Here is a 22993-nt window from a genome sequence, read left to right as displayed (position 1 = left end):
TGACATCATTCAAGCATGTGTCCCAAAACAGAAAAAAAAAACAAAACAAAACAAAAAAGGGAAAAAAAACCATTCATGGACGTGTATTTCTCAGACTGAACCAAATGGGTTTGAATTATATTACCACTCCAACTCATAATCTTCACCAGAGATATAAGCACTATGAGCACCAATAAAAAGAATTTTCAGTCGCAAGAGGTTCATGCTGATGACAATAGCAAGGAGGCTGCCTTTGTTTTTCTGATGGATCAAGAAAGTGTAACTTGGCAGTGGTTCACCAGAAATTACTGCTGTGAGAACCACACACCTCACAGCAGTTGTGACACTGAGTGCCTGAGATGGCTATCACCTATGTGCTCTCTAGATCCTGGACTGCTTTGAAACAGAGAGAAAAGTCATTAGCAAGGCTTCCTCATGGACCCTGGCTCTGTGCCAACTCCATATATTCAATCCTCCCTGAGAAGTTTTCTCCTGACTTTATACCAGCAAGTGTCCTAGGCAATGGCTTTGCAACGGGCTCATGGAGAGACACGCTCACACTGTATTTGTGGCTCTGAGTGTAGGTGGTTCACACTCTAAAGCCATCTGTGATTTAGCTCGCTCTTTTAGCCATGTAATTTTATCACCTTATGATTTTTGGTTAAGCTGACGCAGTGGTTTTCAACTTGTGGAACTCTTATGCCTCTAGTCTGTACACTGCTTCTCCTGGAAAACCACCAAGAAAAACTGGTTTCTTGCCAGTTGACTCAAATATTTTCTTAAAGGGCTTCAATGAAAAATTGTATAGGGATAGCAAAATTAGCATGAGCTAAAGCATATGATCAGTTCTGACGTTGACTTCAAATGGCCAGAAATGCAATGCATGCCTTGATTAATTGTTCCATTCATTAAGTAAATTGATTGGTAAAACGTGGACCTTATATCTAGTGTGAACACTGAATATTATTCTGAATTCATCTGGTCATTTAAAGAACCTTCATGATCAGACTTTTTTCGTAAGAGTGACTTATCTAACATTTTCTTGGGCAAACACGATGGATTTTTCTTTGTTTTCACACTGCATATAAAGTTACCCACTGAAATAATTCTGATATCTTTTTCTAGCATCCTCAGGAGATCAGAAAATCCCACTGCACCGAGCAACCATATACATATAATATCCTTTTTAGGGGAAAACAGTTTTAGACCTTGGTCAAAAATGGTCTGTAATGGTCCCTGATCAACTGCACTACTTTGAAATCAGTGCTTATGGATTAAATCAGGAACTACTCCACATTCAAAGAACCCCCATGAAAACAGGTTATGAATAACTCTTGACAACCTTGAGTGTTTGTATTTCTGATTTCTTATGTTTCTGACTAAATGCCATATGGAATATTCTCATATATTCCCACCCCTATCCCCCACCAGATTTACAGGTGCATGTTTCTCATGCCAGCAATACACAACTCAAAGCTCAGTACTGGCATCATGGCATTGATTTTTCAATACTTGTTTGACTTTTATCTCTTCCTTGCCTTTTTAAATCATAAGGAAAACAAGTGGTATTTACTGCAATGTCAGTGTCAAGAAACCAACAGCCTGATCCATTATAATTGTTGGAAAAACATGCACTCTTTCAGGAGGTGGTGTTCTAGACTTGGAATGGACAGGTCCTTCTTGCTCAGGAGCCATCTTTATTCCCAACCAGGTGTCATACAGTCCAACAGGTACAAGCATGTCTGCACACCACTGCACCTGCCTCAACAAATCCTGCTTGTTTTGAAAGCCAGATTCAATCCCTAGGGCCATACGGGAAGTTGTCCTTTAGAACAGAGAAATCAAAAGTTTTAAAACTTCTGGAAATGTCAGGTTTTTTCTAAACTAACCTCTAAATTAGCCTCTCAGCTAGACTGTATATATTGCATTTCCATCTTTCTTCTATTAAAGTGAACATTCTTTAATGCTCATGTTATGAAGTATCTTGTAGTACATACATAGGGTGAGAAACATAGCTGAATTAGCATTACAAAATCAACTTTAATACTGACAAATTTCCAAGTCTGATGATTTTATTTTATTTTCCCTTTTACTGGACATCAGTACCATTTTCTATGCTCTACTCTCTCTCTCAGTTGAGTGCACTTTGTATGCTGTCAAAAATATCTACCTTTTTATTCTTTCTTTATGTATTCCATTTTACCCAGTCCTGCACTAGCACCTTGGTTTGGTGTTTATTCCATGTAGCAGAAAATACCTCTCACAGAAATGCAAAGGCAGCCTGACAGCAAGCTTCTCTTTGGGCATGTTGACATCATCCTCTTCTCTGAGCTCTAATTCAACTTTCAACACAATGCCTAAAACCACACAGCCTCTGAGCACAAAAGATGAACACGAGAGTACACTTGTGCATTCTGTTGCCCTGTAAGCAAATTGCCTTGTGAATGAGGAATCAGTCAAATAATGGGGTTGATAGTCTGCATTTAGATAAGCTAAGATATAAGTGCAAAAGTGGTTTTTTTTTGGTGTAGCACAGACAGCAGCACATCCTGCTCAAAGTTCAGGGCTATGAACATCATTGACTCCTTCTACAGCATCTCTCACATGAAAAGACAACATGCAGCTATTTCATGTGCCATAACTACTCTTTTGAAAAAAAACAGAAAGGTAGGATTTTTTAACTTCACTGATAATCCAAACCAGAGTGGCACTCTGCAAAGTGCATATATATCTCATAATACATATCTCCTGCTTTCAGCTCTCTATTTACGTGGACTTTACTGGGAAGAAGAGAAGAATGTCACTGCTTTCATGTAAGAGATAAAGAAATTCTCTGGGTATGTGCATCTGACATTTGTGGGGTGCACATTGCTTTCTCTGCTCACCATGATAAGAAACAAGTACATGCGCCCAGAGAACTCCTGCAGATTGGATAACGTGCTGTGAATTAATTCTCGGTGCTAACCTTGTTCAGCCAGTCATACATATAATGGATTGCATCCAAACCCTCTTCCAATAAGGAGCAACTGAGCCACCTACCACTTCATTTCTGAATGCTCCAAGCTCTTTCAGCTTTTGTTTTGAGCTCTGCATTTCAGCAGCTGGAAGTTGATGGAAGAAAGGAGGGAAAAGGCATCCATATTTTTATAGTTTTCCATTCCAAGATAAATAGGCTTGGATGAGAGAAGAGGGAACATAAATGAATCACACAGACAATCTGTTCTTTCAACTGGTGGGGTTGGGAGGTTAAAACATTTTTACAAATAAACATTTTTTAAAAGGCAAGTATTAGCTTATGTGTTTGACAGAAGGCTGCAATTATGCTCTGCACTGTACCACATAAAATACTAAAATATGGAAATGTGAGGTTATCTATCCTTCTCTTGTAGAACCAGTACATTCTCTTCCTATCATGATGTCTCATCTGGTACATTACTCAAATTCAAGCCAAAGTATTCCACCACTTGAGATAGCACATAAACAAAAATAATGTGAAAAAATTCATAATAAACACATTACAAAAACCTGCTTCTTGGCCTTCTAAAGTCTTGGTTTCTTTGCTTTGCCAAGGTGAAGAGCCCACCAAACCTGCTTGAACCCAGCTTCCTCACTGGGACACAATCTAAAGGTACACTATGTCAGCAGCTCTTTGCCATCCTTAACACATTTTCTGCAGTGCTGGATTCATGGCCTATGCTGTAGAGTCACAATCTGTTTTATACTGATTTTGAATTTCCCTCATTCTGACAGAAGGACAGCTTTGGTGTTGGCATGTATGGAGAGTCAGCTTCAGGGCTGTTACAACCTGTTATGGTTGGTGACAGCCTCCAAGACACTGGTAAGTCAGGCCAAAGACAGCTGGTTGGTAGCAGTCCTGACTTTCACTGACTTCACATGCTCTAGTTGTGACATGGACAGCAGAAAGTGGTTTCATAAAACCCAGGCCTGTAGGGGACTTTGCATTTCATATAAATATCCATATAATCACCAGATCTTTACTCCACAGTGACAGAATAGGGAAAAGATCTTATCTTAGCTGTTTAGGGTAATTTGCTTTAAATAGAGTATGTAAAAGCCTAACCACTCTCCCTGTCTTTTCAAAAGTGGTTTATTGCTTCAGTGCAGTTGACCTCAGAGATTCACCACTATATGTACTGTAATTTGAATGAGAAATATCTTGCTCTCAAGATGATTGAGCCTAAGCAGGACTCTGATAAACTAATCTTTGTAAAGCCCACTGTGCTGCTGTGTTTAAGAGAGCCAGAAGCTAGCTATTAGTTCTTTCTTGTGGTTTGTTTGCTTAGTTCTCTTTCAGCAGACTTTTTAGAGTACAGCATGCTGAAAAAATAGGAACAAGGTTCCCCAACAGATACCAGTTGTGTCTGAATTCTTCCTTTTGCCAGGCACACAAACCACACAACCGTTACAGCCATCAGCACAAAACACATCATGTTAAATCCCTCATTTCTTTAGCATAATATGAAGTCTCTCTTTCTCTCATATTACCATTCTGGTCCATCAGGTATGTGAGGTTTTTCAAGGCAACAGGTGTTTTTTGAAATAAAATACAACCTTCCCTTCAGCTCATTATGTGAAAGAGACAGCAGCTGCAAGTATAATGCTGAGGACACATGGTCTATAAGACACCCAGAAGAAAAATACTCCTTGTTCCACTTGTTAAGGTAAAGCACAGATGTTGCTTCAGTGATAAGCATGAGCATAAGGCAACCACAGTCTGCTCCACGTTGTAAATGCAGAATCTAAGATTTCAGAATATTTAGTAGGCTGCAATCAGAATCACCGGTTTCTTTATGTAAAGAAAGCTAATGCAATGTCTAAGCTCACAGCACTAACAAATACTCCATATCACAGCTTGCATTACACTATCATCAACAATATGCTAGGGACTGTCCACAGACTTGGCTGACAAATAATTAATAATCTTTTATATGGACTCAATTATGAGTAAGAAATAGTGACAAATGCATAAATTAATACACTTACTGATTTAATTATTTAAACATTTACAGATAGTGTATATTAAAAAGGGTTTAGCAATTTAGAATGTTTGATGCAATCTCTTTCCCTGCTTAGTATTGGTAGGAGGACTATTTTTGTATCACTCAGATCTAAACTGTTGAGAAATCAACTGCAAAATAATGATGTCTAATGAATGTAAAAACCAAGTTAGAATCAATCCTTTCCAGGGAGCAATCCTCTGTTCAGTTAGGTCCATAATTCTTCCTCCAACCTTCCGACCCCCATTTATTTATTTTCCTCTAGTTTCTCTGAAGAACAAAGTACATATATTGTAGCTTATAGTATAATTGTCTGTCCTTTTTCAAATAGAAAGGGAGTGAAGCATTTCTTAGAAAAACAAAGATCATCTAGGATTGCCTGGTCTTCCTATTCCCTCCTGTTTTCTAGGCCTAACTAGGTCAGAAACTCTGTCCTACAAACCAGAACATGTAACACCAGAGGAAAAAAACACAGATGACAAAATAATCCAGTCATCTTTCTCTGTAAGTAGACATAAATAGGAATATTTATGTTGGCCTTGCAGCATGAATCTCAGTAGCTTGTAGGACTGCATGTTTTTCTGGCCACAGTGTTTGTTATGTAGAGCAGCAGCAGCCATCAACTGGGAACCATACACACAGAGGAAGGCCTGATGGCATGGATCTACTAGAAAAGTCAAAAGCATCACACTCCTTCAGATCCAGCTTGCACTGACCCCAGCTCTCTTGTGTGTGGGATGGCTTTCTGGTTTTTTTTTTTTCCCAAATCTATATTGGTAAGCTGTTGGTAAAATGAGTCCATCCCTTGTCAATTACATCACCACCCATTTTAGGGAAGACCAGCTTAAAAAAATAAAACAACACAAACAAGTTCGGATCACAAGGTTAAGATCATAAGGTTAGAAAGTATTCTCATCATGAAAATGATACCATAGTACTTCCTTGATGCAACTTATATTTTTAACAAAAGGTCATTTAAATGGCTGAATCATTTTTAGTTTGCTATATTGTTACAAATGAAAGAGATGTGAGTAATAAAACAAACAACCAGAAAAAAATCTCTATATTTAATTGGAATGATGATACACATGCCTAGAAAAACAACCACAGGAAGATATCATTGCTTGGGCCCACCTGTTGTTTGCTACTGATTTGTTGGCACATGTTTTTAATTGTTCCTGTCCTGCAAAGAGCTCAGCAGCCAATAAAACTATTCAAATTGCTTTTGACTGAGAATATTTATATATTTTGCATTTGATGGTGTTCAACTTTGGTGCTGTAGAAGGCAAGCAATCTCTTCTTAAGAATCCACACAACCTTGTGCCATTCCCGAACCAACTGTACTCAGTGTGTAATGCCAGGCGATCTCTACTACAAGCATTAATAACTTAAGAGTTTGTTCTGTTATTAAGATACCCCTCTAGTCAGAAATCAAGGCTGATCACACAGATTCCAACACTTGTACACTTCTACCATCATAGGAAAATCTGAGTCAATACTTACATGTGTCTTCACATCACCTTCAAGAATCTTGCTGTACCTGAGAAACTCAGCGACACTTCCATTCAGCAGCCTATCAAAGGCCTCCACATATGGTGCTATGCCTGTAGAAGAGGAACATTCCATTATAATGGGTTCATAAAGTATATAATGCATAGGATGTGTAGCAGATGGAGGAGATGTATCATAGAAACTGAGGAGATTTCAGTAACTTCATTTCTGATTAATGAAATCAGTGAAAAAGGATGCAAAATTATTTCCGTCCTAGATAGAAAGAAGAGGAAAAAATCCTGCTCTTGGTAGTATTTGAATAGGAACCTGTAAGAAAATTTCCTGTGTATAATGTAATGGGAAGACTCTTTTGTCTTAAAATAACACGTGCTAAAACAAACATCTCTCAGCCCTTCAAAGGACCTGAGGAGTGTAATTCTCTTAACAAAATTCCCCTATTGTACTTTAACCAAATATCGTCCCCTAAAAAGAACCCGCACTGTACTTAACAACTATTTTTATACTACTCCATTCCTGAATATCTCTGTGATGTTTGGTGGCTTTTAATAGCAACCAATTCCATTTCCAGTAAGAGAGTCTTTGGAATGGGTTGACAGTAGATTTATGCAGTGAGATATGGCTTTGCAATCGCCTCGTTTTGTTGTCTCACCTTGCGAAACTGTCACTGGGTAAAGAAAGCTCAAACAAGTCTTCCAGGCAACATATCCTACTGGCTTTATATATACTATACATTACAAAGGAGGAATAAAGCTGTTATTTTCTATATGGTACACAGAGCAGTTTCCTGATTAAGTGAACAATCAGAAAATGCAGATCAGTCTCAGTTTCTTAAGCACCTGGCTTCTACCTAGCACTACGTGGTACCTGTTAAGATAGCAAAAATAATCTTTCCTTGGATGCTTTCCAACCCTTCCTTTACTCCCTCGTGTCTTGTCTATGCTCAGAACCTTTGCCAGATCCAGCATGAATGACACACATGTGAATCTATGACATATGTAGGATCTGAGAGAACAAGGTTAAAATTCTTCCCTGCCTCTCTCCCTCATTAATAAAGCCTGAGGATCGCTCTGAAGAGGTACCAAGCTTTCCCCAGAGAATTTGCTTTAACCTTTTGGCACTATATAACAATCGTGTCCAAATTCACAGTTATGAAAGCCCCCTTTATTCCACAAGAGTCATCTGGCTCCATGACAGAATAAAAGACAGGCTCTGGCAACTGGAGTTTGCAGTGGCCTGTGTGAAAAAGAAAATGTAGTTAGCCAGCTAGGTGGGATTTCAAGGCTCCTTTTGTTCTCTTGATGCCATTCACCTTTAATTCTGAGGAATTTCTGGGCTTTCTTCCATATTAAGTGTTTGTGTGTAAACCCCTCAAATGACCTAATGTACAAAAGGTTTTAGCTGTGGAGATGCTTTCCAAAGCACATTTATGTTCTTTTTCAAAATCTGTGCATGCTTCCAAAAGATTCATTGTAACATTTTCCTTTTAGAGCAGAGTTTTACATAACAGTTCACCAAATTCTCCTATGCAGAACTGGAAAGCAACGATGCTATTTTTTACTATTCAATGCAGCTCACTCCCAGGAGCATTTACTAGAATTTGCTGTGGGCCGTGCAGAGCAACAGAATGATTTATTTGCAGTTCTGCTGCTGTAATGCCCTTTAGGAAAACAGTAAAGGTACAGATCTCCCATCCTGTTTCTGAAAATGTACTAATTGAAAAGCCAAGGTTATTTTTTTTTTATTAACTCTACTTATGGAATGGTCTTTTAGGGGATAGAGGTCATGGTTGAAGAAATATACCTCCATTTCAACTGGAGATTTTAAAAAGGTCACATTCTGGCCTGAGTGACAGTTTTGAAGGAGAAAAAGAAAGAAGGTACCTGTAAGACTGTTTCCTTTGCAGTGTCTGTGGCAATGTGAACCTCTGCAGAGGCACAGTGACACAGGCACAGAGTGGTGTTTGGGGCACTGTAGGCGTACCAGGCACACAAACTGAAGACTTTCCCAACTGCACCAGCAAAAGCTAATTCCTGAGTCCCTGTGTGAGACAGCTCTGCCTGGAGACATCATGTAGCCTGGCAACACCCCATGGTGCTGCTCATCTCAGCTTCTTACTGCACTCTCCCAGTGGGTGTATTTTATAACCACACTTCAACAAGGCTTCTCAGTTGGTTTCTTCTAGGGATCTGCTGGGGCGTTCAGGCTCTGGTTCCCTGGGGGGTGAATCTCTTCACCTGACTGAACTCTTAGGTCAGGTCAAGAATACAAGCAGTTTTCATGGAAGTACTTGGCATGGTGAGTTATCTCCTGTTCTGAAAGTAGCCCTGGTTCTGCAATAAATACAGATTCACCTAAATGGACTCATTACATTACTAAATTCTTTGAGAATTGCACAATTCCTAGTGGTGATTGATTTATTTGTCAGTTTGTATATGGATATTTCTCCCTGACTTTGCTACAGTTTGCTAGCTGCCTAGGTTCTTTCTGGACTGCAAGTACTTTTTCTAGTGAAGCTTTCTGTGCCTGGCTAACTCATCTGCCATGGAAGCCTGCTGGAAGATGCTCCTTTCCTGCCACAGAAACACACAGCTCTCAGTCAGCTGCCCCACAGCAGCTGCCAGTGTTGCAGGCCCATGGCACACAAGGGTGCAGGGAACATCCCTCACATGTGTCAGCTGGCATAGGGGACAACACAGCACCTCACACACTTCACTTGTTGCTGTGTCAGTAAAGGAAACTGCCTGCAACTTCAGATGTGTCCTGCAGCTTCTGTACAGCAGCTGAGTCCATGCTGGGATGTGCTCTTCTCTGGAGAATGCAACAAAGGGCAAGGAATACAGAAAGCAACGAACATGAAGCTAATAAAGAGATGCATGTTGGGGTTCTGGACAAAAAAAAGAAGTTTTGGAGAAAGGAAAGAGCACTTCTATTCCATCATATTTAGAAGTAGCACATATGTAAAGTTATTTAGCCTATAACTTCAGGTACCACAAAATTAAGGCACAAGAAACTATGATTCAATGATATGATATGAAATGAGTAGACAAAGAACAAGCTTTTTTGTATATTCTCCACTGTAGTGCTTTGGAGAGCCACTTGAGAACAGACAGCTCAAGAGGTAAGAATGTAAAGCCATGGATTTATAGTGAGTAAATGCTTCCAAACAAACTCATGTTTGATTAAGGATGTTAAACAAATTAAGTGGGTCTGCACTGTGAAATTCAGAGAGAGTTGGCAAATCAATAGTGTTTACATTGGTGACTTCTACAGGAATATTTATGCTGCACATTTAGGGGATGTCTCATTTCTTCTGCTAATTGGGCTCAAGCAGACATCTTCACCAGGGGAGTTATTTACAATGATATAAGTTGTAAATATAATTGCTAAAATGGAAAGAGTAATAAAACTTAAGACATGGACAGTATATTAAAGAAACAGTAAAATCATTAATTTTCTAGGCCATATTAGTTCAGACTGTGCATGCTACTAAGCTTGTCACACGGTACTTCTAAATAATTTTTAATTTTTTTTTAATTTGGATACAGAATTTGTAGGAGGTGGGATCACATTCCCTCTTAGAAGACAAACATATACATTATTTGTAATTTTTTAATAACAAAGAGATTTTTTAATAACAGATAACATACTTACTTCCATTGACTCCATTGATGCCATCACACTCCATTCCACCAGATCTGTGTGAATCTGAAAACAATGATTCAAGTCGAGTCACTGCTTTCTCCAATCTCTCCATCAAGCCATGAGTCTCTGCCATTCTGAAAAAAATCATTATGATAGAAACAGTGTTAGACTCCTCTCAGTAAAGTCCGTGCTTCATGCTGCAGTTCTGTTCATCTTGTGCCTTTTTCTTTTATGGTAAAACTCTCATTTTTTAAGCACTGTCTTTCTGGCACATAAACATTTGCAGTGAAGCACCTCTCAAGGGTAAGTTGCTTCTTTGTCAGCAGGGATCAGCAGTCAACTCTGTCTCTTCCTTCTAAGTAGCAGGTTCCAACCACTGCTAGTGTAGCTTTTAACAGTCTGCACATGAACAGCTTATGACAAAATGCAAATATATGCTCCCAGCCAGATACTGAGACAACTGGAATAGTCATAAAAGTAATTGGTAAAATCTTATGCCTACAATGATTTGAGTCAGCATTTACAGAGACTAACATACAGACCCAATTAATACTCACTGATTTTTGAAAAGGTTCATTCTGAAATTTGCCTCAGTCTTTTATACTTTCTAGAAGGACCCAGCCACTTGACTGAAGACTACACAAAAATCCAAGAAGGTCTTCTGTTTATTTTTCTTATATGATTTACCATCAATTTTTTTCTTACAGAAGCACCCAGTATGAACCAGTGTTTCCCAAACTTTTAAAATCATATGCTGATTAACATTTGGATAGACAAAAAAACCCCAGAGGCCTGCTTGTGCAGTACTGCTGCAGTGCTTTTGGTTTAAGATTAAATAGAAATTAGGTTACATTTTTAACAACTCACACATTGCCTTCTTTCTTCACAATGTGATTATCTACTCTCTTACATGTGAGGCAGTGTAGGCATTGACATTTTTGAATATTGGCCAATCTCTTGGGAAGAAAGTGCTGTATACCATACAGAGTGAGAAAGTTATATAAGCAAAGGCAAAGCTATGTTTAAATCCCCTATCATTTAATAGAGCGAGTTTAAGGTACACGTTCCCCACTGAAGGCTGGGAGTGTTTGATCCTGATAAGTGACATTTGGCAAGGGGTGCCTGTGGCGATGATGGCTCTTGATTAACATGCTCCCTGTGGCCACTTCCAGCCCAGCCCCCACACCAGGCTGCATCCCCTGCCCAGCACCAGGGTGTGCAAAGGCAGGAGCAACAGGGGAATAAGCAGCGAGTCAGAGGCTCTCTGGGGCCATCATCCTGTGGTGTTCTCCCACAAGACATTGATTCCTCTACGGCTCAGAGACTAGAATGGTTAGGCAGACATGGAACACAAGCGTAAATGTATTAGTTCCTAAAGAACAGCCTGCTAGTGTTGCAGAGATATTAAAGCCTAATAGCAGATTCCAATAAAATGCACCACTATGGAACACTCAGCAACCAAACTAAACATTGCTGCTTCAGTGTCTCCACAGCCAGTGCAGAGTGCCTAAATGTTATAATTAATAAGTAAAGTACCATGGAAATAAATGTTTTCATTTACAAACAAGTACTACTAATTCTTATTAGTAAAATATAGTAATATTTTTCTACTAAAATTTTAAGCATGAGAGGAAATTAGCTACTAGGACTGTGGAAACACGTGCAAAGCTCTTGTGCTCTGAGTCATGCTGCCTTTCAAACAGGGTGGGACTTTCAGACTTTATCAATGTACTGAGGTTTGTGTTTGACCTAAAAGTGAAGCAGAAGATTTTACAGCATTAAACCCTTGAAAGAATCATTCTTGTGAGAAAGTTTTGTTTGGAATTTATGGAGTTTTCCTATTTATATTAAATTAAAAAATCAAACCCCCAAAGAGGATGACATTAAACAGCATGCACATGAACAGTGTAAAAATTCAGAGGGGCTCTCTTGTCTTATCACAGAATGGGTCAGGTTGGAAGGGACCTCAGAGGGGTCGTCTGGTACAACCTTCCCACTCAAGTAGTCATCCCAGAGCACATGGCACAGGATTGCATCCAGACAGTTCCTGAATATCACCAGTGAAGGAGATTCCACAACCCCTTTGGGCAACCAGTTCCAGTGCTTGGTCACCTGCACAGTAAAGTTCTTCCTCGTATTCAGGGGGAACACTGGGCATCAGCTGCTGCCCACTGCCTCTTGTGCTATTGCTGGGCACCACTGAGAAGAGCCTGGATCTGCCCTCTGGGCACCCTCCCTTCAGATACTGATGGACACTGATGAGGTCCCTCTCAGCTGCCTCCTGAGGCTGAACAGGCCCAGCTCCCTCAGCCTTTCCTCGTGGAAGAGATGCTCCACTTGCTTGGTCAGCTTTGCATCTGTCCATTGGACCTGCTCCAGGAGCTCCATGTCTCCCTTGTGCTGAGGAGCCCAGAACTGGACACAGCACTCCAGGTGTGACCTCACCAGGGCTCATTAGTCATGTAATAACCCACCATGCCAGGTGAGTTATCCATGAAAACTGCTTGTATTCTTGACCTGACCTAAGAGTTCAGTCAGGTGAAGAGCAAAGGGGTGGGATCACCTTTCTTCACCCACTGGCAATGTACTTTCTTTATACTGCAAAATGCACACTATTCTGTTTGAAAAATCAATTCACTTTAAAAAAACACACCTTAAATTTTTGGAAGGTTACAAATATCTTGGCAGGAATGAGATGAATGGATCAGAGGAGCTTCTGAAATATTCAAACTTTTACGAGAATATTAAAATTTTTCTTAAAACAAAGCACTGTTAATCCTAAAAAATATTATGAGTACATTCTTTTCACATTTTACCCTACTACATAAAAGCCTAAAATAGTGTATATTTTAAAAGTTCTGTTTTCAACCACTCTAAAGTCTGGATGATGTAACATAGCATACTAATATATAACACAGCAAACAGTCAACTAATTTCATCAGTATTTTAAAATATATTTTTAGTATAGCACCTATTTTTTTATGTAAAGATACAGTCTGGTAAATTGAGTTTTTTTCATTTGCCTTAGAATTTTCCTTGTGATGTCATCAAATGTCACAAAAATTATGCACAAACTTCTATGGAGGACCTGTTACTTTTTGGCCTCTTCAGCCCGATTTTGCCTGTGAAAGAATCCGACTGTTTGATGACAAACTCAATGATTTGAGTGCACACACCAGGAGGTCTGAGGAGTCTCACAAATGAGCAGACTTCCAATGTATTACCCAATAAATGACCTTCTGTAAGGCAGTAAAACTACACATTGTGGTGTCAGAAGTTCAGGGGAATAATCCAGCTCAAAAACCGGAAGGATCTTTTTATGCAATACCTTCCTGCTACCGCATAGTCTTTTACTCACTATATTGGTCACTGTTTTATTCTAGTCCCATTAACTGGAGAACTACAACATTCTTCCAAAAGCAGGCATCACCAGCAATCATAGAATAATATATAGTCAGAGTCTTTAAACAGAAGTAGAAACCATTTTTAACCTAATATTAGGGATGTCAGGTTTCTATTCTTTTTATATAGAATATTACACTCAATAATCATCATCTTTACACTACCTTTTTATCTGTAGATTTATATAACCATGAGTACATGGTATTTCCATCTATTTCTATACATATATGTACATGCACATAAGAATACACACAGGTATGCCTGTCATGTATGAATAAAGTGCAAAAACATTTTTGTGATTACTGTCCATAACACTAAAAGAGCAATCAGTTGTATATTCAAATCTTACATTTACACCTCTCTTTACCATTAAATGACACAGTGTTATCTACCTTACAAACAACACAGGAATTAAAGTTACTGTTCTAAACATCCCCTGAACAATAGCATGAAAACTCTCTTCATCCATTCTCAATCTAAACACTGACATCTTTGCCTATACATTGAGATTTACATATTTGGCTCACGTTATGACACGCTTCAGCATTTTCTTGGCCTATATTCAGCTGTTTATCTGATTACTTATTCCACACTGCACTTTGCCTGGTCAAAGAGACACCACAAAGCCACAGCTCAAAAGGAATCAGAATACAAATGGCAAAGCTTGACTCTGTGAAGATACTATCTGCCATGATACAGCATCAGAGCTTATATTATAAATAAATAATAAGATTGGTCTACTTACAGTGTCAAATTAAATCTCTGCACATTAAAGAAAAGAGGATATAAATATGTCTGTGGCATGCTTCCACTCTCATAAAACGTGTTTTTACTTCAAGACAGACTCTCTATCTCACCTGTCAGGATTTTAATTAAAGATTTGAAGTGATTATCAGGGTTAACCATGTATCTTTTCCCAGAGCTGATGCTGACCACCTATAAAGAGTTAAAAATAACAATGCTTTAACTCCCATATAATCCTTATCCAGTTGCTCTCCTGGTGAAGAACACTGTCCTTCACTGAAAGTAAGGTCACCTAAGAGTGAGGAAAGGTGTTAACACACATCTACTGACAAATCATTTAAACACAACATTGGTAACTGTCTCTTGGGCACAAAATCAAGACAGAAGATCCACAGCTCTGCCCTGTTTACTGTTAGTGGTATCTTTTTTGGGAGTGCTAAAGGCATGTGGTAGTACTACCATCTGTCATTTCTTCCACAAAAGAAGTAAAGCCAAAAGCAGGTAGAAGAAAGCATGCTGAAACTCAAAGAGTGGATTTCTTTTTATAGACAGGCCTTGGGAGATCACTGCTTTCCTCCCCAGCTGTTTCAAAGCACCATTTATCTATTATCAGGGGAAAAAACTTGGCTGTAGACTAGAATTTCCTGACATACTGATCCCAAACAGCAAACTGTAAGTCAAAACACACACATACTATTCCTGTTACTACTGTATGTGACTTACAACAGAGGACTATATTGCTCCATCCTCAAGAAGAAACAAGTTGTAATGAATGCACAGGGAAAAGCAGTACAGCAGCATAAAGGGGAAAAAACCGCATGATGACATACCAGGCATGTAAAAATGGAGTTTTGAACAAAGGAGTGGTGCTACCTTGTAAAGTATGAAATGATTCTCACAAACATCAGCAAGAGACAGAGTACAAAGTTCCAGTTTTTTTTATTTCCTAACATTCTACTAATTTGAAAGGAAAAGAAATGTCCTGTTAATTTATTTGCTTTCCTCCCCTGGCCCACTCAGTACCAGTTCGTCCAAATTCATCTAGCATCTGAAAATTGATGCCAGGTCTCACTCATGCACATCATCTGATATCCTACATGTCAGATTTGGATTTCCTCTCTATTCCAAAAAAGGGCAGATGCCTAAACCAGAATACAGGCAGCAATGTGCATATTAATTGTATTCACCATTGCTGCACTGCTTTGGAAGTGGAAAATCACACTGTCCTTGGAAGCACCTTGCACATGTGCTTTCTCTCTTAGTCTTTTAATAAATTGCTACCAAGATATTAAATAAAATACACAACTCCCCAGATTGCCAGCTGGTGCTGTCAGAGAGCCAGTCAGGAACATTTTATAGATCTACAGCACCGTGTCCTCTGAGAGTTCCTCTGTACAAATTTATGTCAACATACATCAAGGGAGGAGAAATGCATTCCTGAACATCCCCTCAAATTACAAAAGCATCTTACAGCACTTCATTTCTGACACAAACACAGACAGCCTGGGTCTGAAATGGCTCTTTTTCCTATATCATCATTCAAACACCTAAAAATCCAAGCTGTTTTGAGGAAGCAGTCTCTTTGCCACCTTTGCCATGAGACCCAAATTCCTGCTGCACCCCATTCTTGTTCAGAACCCCTCTGGCTTGGGGTCTATGGAGTTCCTCATTCCCAGATAGAGCTTGGAAGCAGCTCAGTACTGGCTGAGTGGTAAGAAGGAGCACTTGAAATTCTTTGGGTTGCTATCACAAAAGATTCTGGGCAGAGAATGCAAAGGGAACAGTGGTGAGAAGAAAGTATGTGTTGGTAGACCAATAGGAACATTACCTTGTATGGTTTGTATTTTATTTTCCATTAGCTGTAGGGGAGGAATGTAAACAGAGTCTTCTCAAACTGATGTCAATTTGGATTAAACCAGAAGACCTCTCAGTAAGGCCCTGTGTGAGAAGAATGATTTGAGTTTCAAATCAGAGCCTTTTTTATTGTTTTGCCCGTAAATCTACTACAAGCTCATTTGGGAGCAATTAATTCTGAAGTATAGAGAATTATTTAATTTTTAAACCTAGTTAAAATATTTAGTTTTGTATATCAAACAGTATTAGAATTTTGACCTTATTTTTGTTAAGATGGAGAGTTATAACTGAAATAGCAAAAAAGACAAAAATGTCTGTATGACTTCTGCTTTTTGTGGATGAATGTGCCATTTTCACTATTAAGTTGATCTGAAGTCTTAGCTGACTCTAGCGTATCCATCATAAAATATTTCTGTCTGTAGCTCACTGTGTGTGTTAAAGCCACTGTTCTGCTATAAAATGAGTCCCTTATGGCTGTGCATAATAGTGTGCTACATCAACTATCTTGTGTGTGGACTTCTTTCTTTGGCATAACCTCTGTGTTTTTAAAGGGTACTTTTTATAAGCAAAAAACCATTTGCATAGAAGAAGTAAAAGCAGGTTCACGTTGAATCTCTCCCATTTAACCCAAGTGTTTTCCTTTGTCTGGCCTTATGCTGTTGGTACCACAAAGCATAATTTTCTGTTTGCATTCTGGCTCCTCCTCTGCTTTTCTCCCTCTCCTAGTGATCAGGCTGCTGTCTACAAAACCATGTTGAAAAAGAATAGAACCCTTTACTCATCCCACTGTTCAGAAAAAACTGTAAAACTTGCATCATAAAACAATCTCTGTTTTGACAAATACCTCTGACTGTTGATGCATTTTAGATTTCTTATCACATCCCAGTTTAGTCCCATAATGTGGGTGAGTAACTGCACACATCAAGCTGTATGTTTACAAGTCAATGTAATAATAACAACATGGACTGCAAGTAGGCCTCTGATAATTTAATATGAATTCTTTAAAATATGGCATGTGTTCATGTATGTGCTTAGTATCTCCTGGAGTATCAGTTCACTTCCTAATTATTGGGAAGTTCTGTGAAGAGCTTCTATCCCTTGCTGAATAATTTTGACTGTCATGAATTTTGTGATCACAAAGAGTGAGTTCATTATTTAATGATATACTGAAGCAGTCAAGACTGCTTGACAGTTTGTGTAAGCATGATTGACTTAAAATAACCAAGGCAACCCAGTTTCTAAGTACATTCTCCTATTCCTTTTATGCTCACTTTTCATGTCACCACTGCTCATGGTCTTTTGTATTGGATTTATTTTCTTCTCTCCCTCAAATGAAGTGTACGAAATTTAGTATGTGTGCAATTAACAGAAATGCAGTGTTCTTAGCCACCTCATTTACTATATATTAGTGTTGTGCTCTTCATGTAATCAAGCATCCTAAAGGCCTTACAAGCCATTTAATTACCTGTCACAAGTCCAATTACTGTATGTAAGCAGACTGTCTTGCTGAACCGAGAAAATACTGTATGCAGGCATTGATTTTATTCAAGTGCTTCAGCGCAGTTCATAATAACTGAACAGTAAGATCTTTATGCTATGGTTCCAAACAAATTGAATTTGAACTCTCTGAAAGGGTAAATTTGAACTCTCTGAAAGGGTAAATTCTAAAGTACAAATGTTTCAGTACTTCCAGGATGTGAAAGGAAAAAAACAAAGGAGGGAGTTAAAACTAAGTGAAAGGTATTGCAAGCTCTAAAAACAGAAACTGTGAAATTACTTCTGAAGAAAAGACTAGAGTTATTCAGTACCAAGGTTTGTAAAAGTTTTGTTTGCTGCGCTGGTGGCCTTTCACAAAACTTCCACACCCTACTTCTCATGCATATCCATATTATGTTGAAGCCTGAATAGTTGGGCTTGATTTCAGCCAAGTTTGCAAGTGTTCCTGCTCTTACCAGAACACCCTGCTGCAATCTGTGTCTGATGGGCTCATGCTCATCATGGCTGCTCCACTCAGCCCGTAGCCAGTGGCTCTTCCTCCAGCACAGCAGCAGCCAACGGGGCTTAAGCAAACTTTTTGCCATGAGTCCTCCCTCTGCTCTGCAGCTCAATTGGGATCTTTACTGGTCACAAAATTTTAAGGTCTTCATGCATCCCATTCTAAAACTCATCCCACTGATTTTGCAATACTGCTGGCATTGCAATTTGTGCCTTTGCTTCTGATTCAGGATGAAATGGGCCAGCTGCTACTAAAACAGACCTTTATTTCGGGATATAACCTGGTTACTACTTAAGAGGTCCTAAGCTTTAATGATAATCCATACAACCTGCTCACATACAAGATCTTAGACATTTAACTGTCTATCCCTCCTGTATTTCAGTGTGAGGTCTTGCTAAACACAGAGGAATCAAACTGGACCTACCCTAGAGGCTTGTAAAAGTCAGCCTTTTTGAGGGTGGCTGTTGCTTTAGAGGACCCAGAGCTCTAGGTGAATTAGTCTGCTGTTTCTAGACAATGACAGATTACGCACAGAAATGTAAATGATTCTTTGCATTCCTTCCAAAGAGCAATTAATTAAATATTTAAACTAATACAAAACATAGCTTAAAGCTTAGGATCTGAGCAGATCTTGGAAAAATGTGCCACTATTTAATTACGTAATCGAGCATTTTCCTGTTTCATTTTTTTATATAGCCCACAAAAGCATTAAGGCTTTAATTCCCAGCATACTACTGGTATTTGGAATTCTACAAGCAACCTATTTTGCTTGCTGTTCCCTGAAAAATTGTGGGTCAGACAAAACAATTGCCATTAGCATATACTCAGGAAAGTAGTCTGAATGGGACCTTTTAAATAACAAAAAGTCCCTGAAACTGATAGTCAGAATACCTGAAGTACACAGGTGAAATTAACACAGCAGTAGGCAGTATGTGTGTCGACTCTAGTGGTGTCTGTGCCATAAAGTCTTGCTAAATGGTGACAGAGGTCACAGGCACTTAAGAAGCTCCACACTCCCTACTCTTGATGAAGCATCTGAATCAGCATAATCATTGCCATAGATGCAGCTGTGCTCACGCATGCTTTTGTCACTTCAGCATACAGTGCTTAGTAAAGGTGTTGCTAATCTGGTATAGTTGTTAGCAGTGACATTCTGAAGAAAAGCTGAATCTTTAGAGTTTGAAGTATTATGTAAGCAACTGGAGTGGACTCTGTACCACATGAAAATGACATGTTCCCATTTGTCCCCTCTACTGCAAAAGATACACTTGAAGATTTAGAAAAAGGAATTTAAATTATTTTTATATATCAAGGGTGCTTTATCAAGCAAAATCCTTTAACCAGTTCATAATAAAGCAGAAGAATAACTGCAAAAAATGTATGCCTTATTTATCATAGGTGTTTCTTTGGTTCTGCCCCAATAAGCACAGAATGTTCTCTTCCATGTAGTCAGATGTTCCAGTAGGCAGCAACTGCAGCTACTGAGTTTGCTGCTGATGCACGTGATGTTAGAACTCGTGCAGAACCACTAAGAATATTCTTTAACATATTTGGCAGTTCATCATTTCTCTCCCTAGAGTTCAAACCAACTGCAACTTTATTGCCACTGATAGGCCACAGATTAAAGCATAGATTATCTGACTTTGTTCAGGCGATGTTGCAAGTCAACACTGAGCCTGAGAGTTGAATACAAGTTGCCTGGTTTTCAGTCCTCCTTACTCACTATTACTTTCCCAGTATCTGCTAATTCAGATTACCAAGAATTTTGGAGCTGGGTGAATTTTAATGACTTTTTTTTTTTTTTAAACCTAGGGTGCCCAACGTATTTTGCATGGACAATAAAAATGATACAGTGGGATCAGAATATCTAATGATGGGAGGGAATTTAATACATGTAATCTTAGTACCCTTGCTCCTTATGGTATAATAAGAAGCACTTTTCTCCATTGAAGTGAGAGCCACAGCTGACAAAGAATAATGAAAACATGTCAGAGGTTGGTTCTACCATTATAGTAAATAATGCACATCCTCTTCATTTTTATTTAATTGAGAAAACATATTTTATTCATTAAGTTCGGAGTTCTGCCTGTCCACCTTCCACATCTGAGCAGCATTCAAGGGGAAAGACACAAAGGAATCATAGGAGTATTCAGAAGACTTGCATTTTTGTTAAGCTCAAGACCAAAAAGACCATATTGTTGTATGTGCCTGGCATTGTTACAGAAGGTAGATTGCCTTTGTTTTTGTGCAAACTTGCTCAAAATAGAGCCAATGTTATGAAATCCTGGTACTGAAAATGCATAAAACCAGAAAAAAAGTTTACTATAATTTGCATAATAAGCAATTAAAAGGAAATGCTAGGATAAAATTTGCACAAAAATTAGGGTATCACAGTAATGTCTTAAAAGGCCATATTTGAGAGTACTGTATTGAGTTCCAACTCATTCCATCTACCATGTTACTATTCTAAATTATTTTTCCAGTTACATTTCTGAAGTAGGATGAGTCTTCTCATTACAATTTCACAAAACAATGAAACATGGTAGTCCATAAACCACTGTCACTTTTGCCTGGCTTAGAAACAAATTTATAAAATCTGCAGGTTTATCCCACTCAGATGCTCTGCTAAACAGATCCCTTCCAACTACTTCCAAATGGACTGGCCTCTGTGAAGGGTTCTTTTCTGACATTTTCCATCACTCAAAAAACAATTAGGTAGGGTATATAAAAAAAGCTTTCTTCACCAGATGGTCTTTGTTTTTTAAGACTGCCCCTACACATTACAAAATCTGAATTCTACTTGATAAAAATCCTCAGTATTGATGCTGTAATGCCAAGATACAAATCTACAGCAATCCCCAAAGCAAAGGACAGATTGCACATTTTTGGGTGAGGTCACAACAAGTTCTTCTCGGCTCTGTGCTGGCTGCGTCTCTGGAGGAGTGCTCCTGATGTCAAGATACTGCAAAATGCAGGACCTCGGCTTCACTTCTACCTTCCTCTGAAAGCTACCTGTATTTGAAGTATCCTTTACATATTTTTATGTAAAGGTATATATTACGCCTTTAGGTCGCTCACCCTAAGATGCTATTTAACCCTTTCTTCTGGGCTAAACCTGAAGGCTCTTCTGCCACCTCCACCACACGCACACCTCCGGCTCCAAGGGATCCAAGGGCTCGGCGCCCCAACACCCAGCGGCACTATAGCCGCCTGCCTCAGAATTAGATCATCTTACGCTGATTAAGAGAGTTCAGGATCGGCACCGCTTGACAGCCAGGTCTGCACAAACAAGCCGAGGGCATTTTTAAAAACCCGTCGGCTGCCGGAACCCGGGGCGGGGGCTGGGCCGCAGCCGAAAGCCCCCTCGGAGTCGCTCCCGGCGCCGAAGGGGGCTCGGCGGACAAGATCCGGCTTCGGCCCCAAAGAGGATCCCTCGCATGCCGTGGTATTTCGCTCGGGTCTCCCCTCTCCCAGCCTAGATTACTCCCTTCCCACTCAGCACCCAGGGGAAGGGGGGGAGGCAGAGAGGGTAAGGTTTCCCGTGCGCAGGCCGGCGCAGGTGACAGGAGGGAAGTGGAGGGGCAGCGCGGGTCCCTGACCCAGATACCTCCAAAGCACTGCCCGCCCAAGGAATAACTCTGCCGCCCCGCCACCCCCGGCCGAGCCCGGAGTCGCCCCCACATCACTTTCCCCCATCCCCAAGATGTCCGCTGAGGCCGCTCCTGCCGCCGCCACCGGCGGGAGCGCACCCGCGGCCCCGGCCGCGCCTGCCCGGGGCCAGGGGGTCGGGCCGCTCCCGGCATCCCGCCCCTCCCGCCGCCGCCTGCTCTTGAGTTACCTGTTCTGATGACCCGCGTAGCCTTTTTTTCCCCCCTCCTCTCTGCAATGAAAATCCGCGGCCGGTCACTCGCTCCCCCCCTCCCTCGCCTCGCCGCTGCTCTCCTTCCTCCTCCTCCTCCTCTTCCTCCTCCTTCTCCTCCTCCTCCTCCTCAGCGGGAGCCGGTGTCAGTCAGTCACATCAGCTGCCCGGGCAGGCAGGGAGAGCAATGCCCAGCGGCTTCCGGGAGTGCCAAATAAAGACAAGTCCAGAGAGGGAGAGAGACGGTGGCAGAGATGGAGAAAGAAAGCAAAAAGTGGGTGGAGTGTGAAAATGGAGAGAGAGGGAGAGGGAGAGGTGTCTCACGGCGGCGGCTGGGAATCTGCGGGGAAATGGATGCGTGGAGCATCACGGAGGAGCAGGGGACACTGCAGGCAGCCCAGGGTGGATGGCCGCTGATACGGTGGCCCTGCTTTGCCCGTCGGGCACAGCTTGAGAGGGTTGGAAGTGAGCATCCCACAAGACACTGCTGTGGTCCACAGCAGGAAGGAAGAGTGAGGCTCCTGTCAAAACCGTCAGACCCCTCACCTCACAAGGCAGGGAAGGTCGAGGACATCCTCATGTACACCTGGATACTTCATTGCCTGCTCTGGGCTGGACTAAACTGTGTCAGCCTGACCGCAGCTTAGCTGGGCCCATGGTGGGGCTGCTGCCTTCAATCAGTGTGCCGTGAAATCAGGACTTCAGTGGGCAAACCCTGGTGCTTAGGCCTCATTTGTCAGGCTCGCCGGGCTTTGCACCAGTCCGTACCCCGTGCCAAATGGAAGCGTGAGTGTTCTGCAATTGTGCGGTGCTTGTCACCACATGGTCCAAAGGGACCTTCACCTGAAATCTGCTTCACGTGCTCATAGCAAATGAATTGGCTTTTCTGCACAGAAGTCTGGGGAGAGGACCATGAATTCACAGCCTCTAGAAAAACAGTATGCTCTGAATGGAAAAAAAAAAAATTATTAGATGGTGATTATAAAA

The 22993-nt window shown here is 40.5% G+C and overlaps 1 protein-coding gene across 2 annotated transcripts in view; it reads right to left on the bottom strand.

Annotated features, from left to right (window-relative positions):
• The window catches only part of CAP2 (cyclase associated actin cytoskeleton regulatory protein 2), a 68562-nt gene extending 46208 nt beyond the window's left edge, over positions 1-22354 (bottom strand). Inside the window, exons 1-3 of one of the 2 annotated variants that reach the window (XM_058027167.1) lie at positions 21986-22354; positions 10161-10285; positions 6501-6601 (exon numbers count right to left, since the gene is read on the bottom strand). In XM_058027167.1, the coding sequence (XP_057883150.1) occupies positions 6501-6601; positions 10161-10284 (225 nt within the window). In that variant the 5' untranslated portion in view covers position 10285; positions 21986-22354. Of the gene's footprint in view, positions 1-6500; positions 6602-10160; positions 10286-16125; positions 16217-21985 lie in introns of those variants that run through there. The other variant, XM_058027177.1, reaches the window with a different exon arrangement.
• Positions 22355-22993: the final 639 nt, after the last annotated feature.

This window comes from Melospiza georgiana, chromosome 1, assembly GCF_028018845.1.
Source record: "Melospiza georgiana isolate bMelGeo1 chromosome 1, bMelGeo1.pri, whole genome shotgun sequence".
NCBI classification, from domain to species: domain Eukaryota; kingdom Metazoa; phylum Chordata; class Aves; order Passeriformes; family Passerellidae; genus Melospiza; species Melospiza georgiana.
The sequence above is the reverse complement of the archived record's forward strand: the minus strand, read 5'-3'. Positions and strand labels throughout refer to the sequence as shown.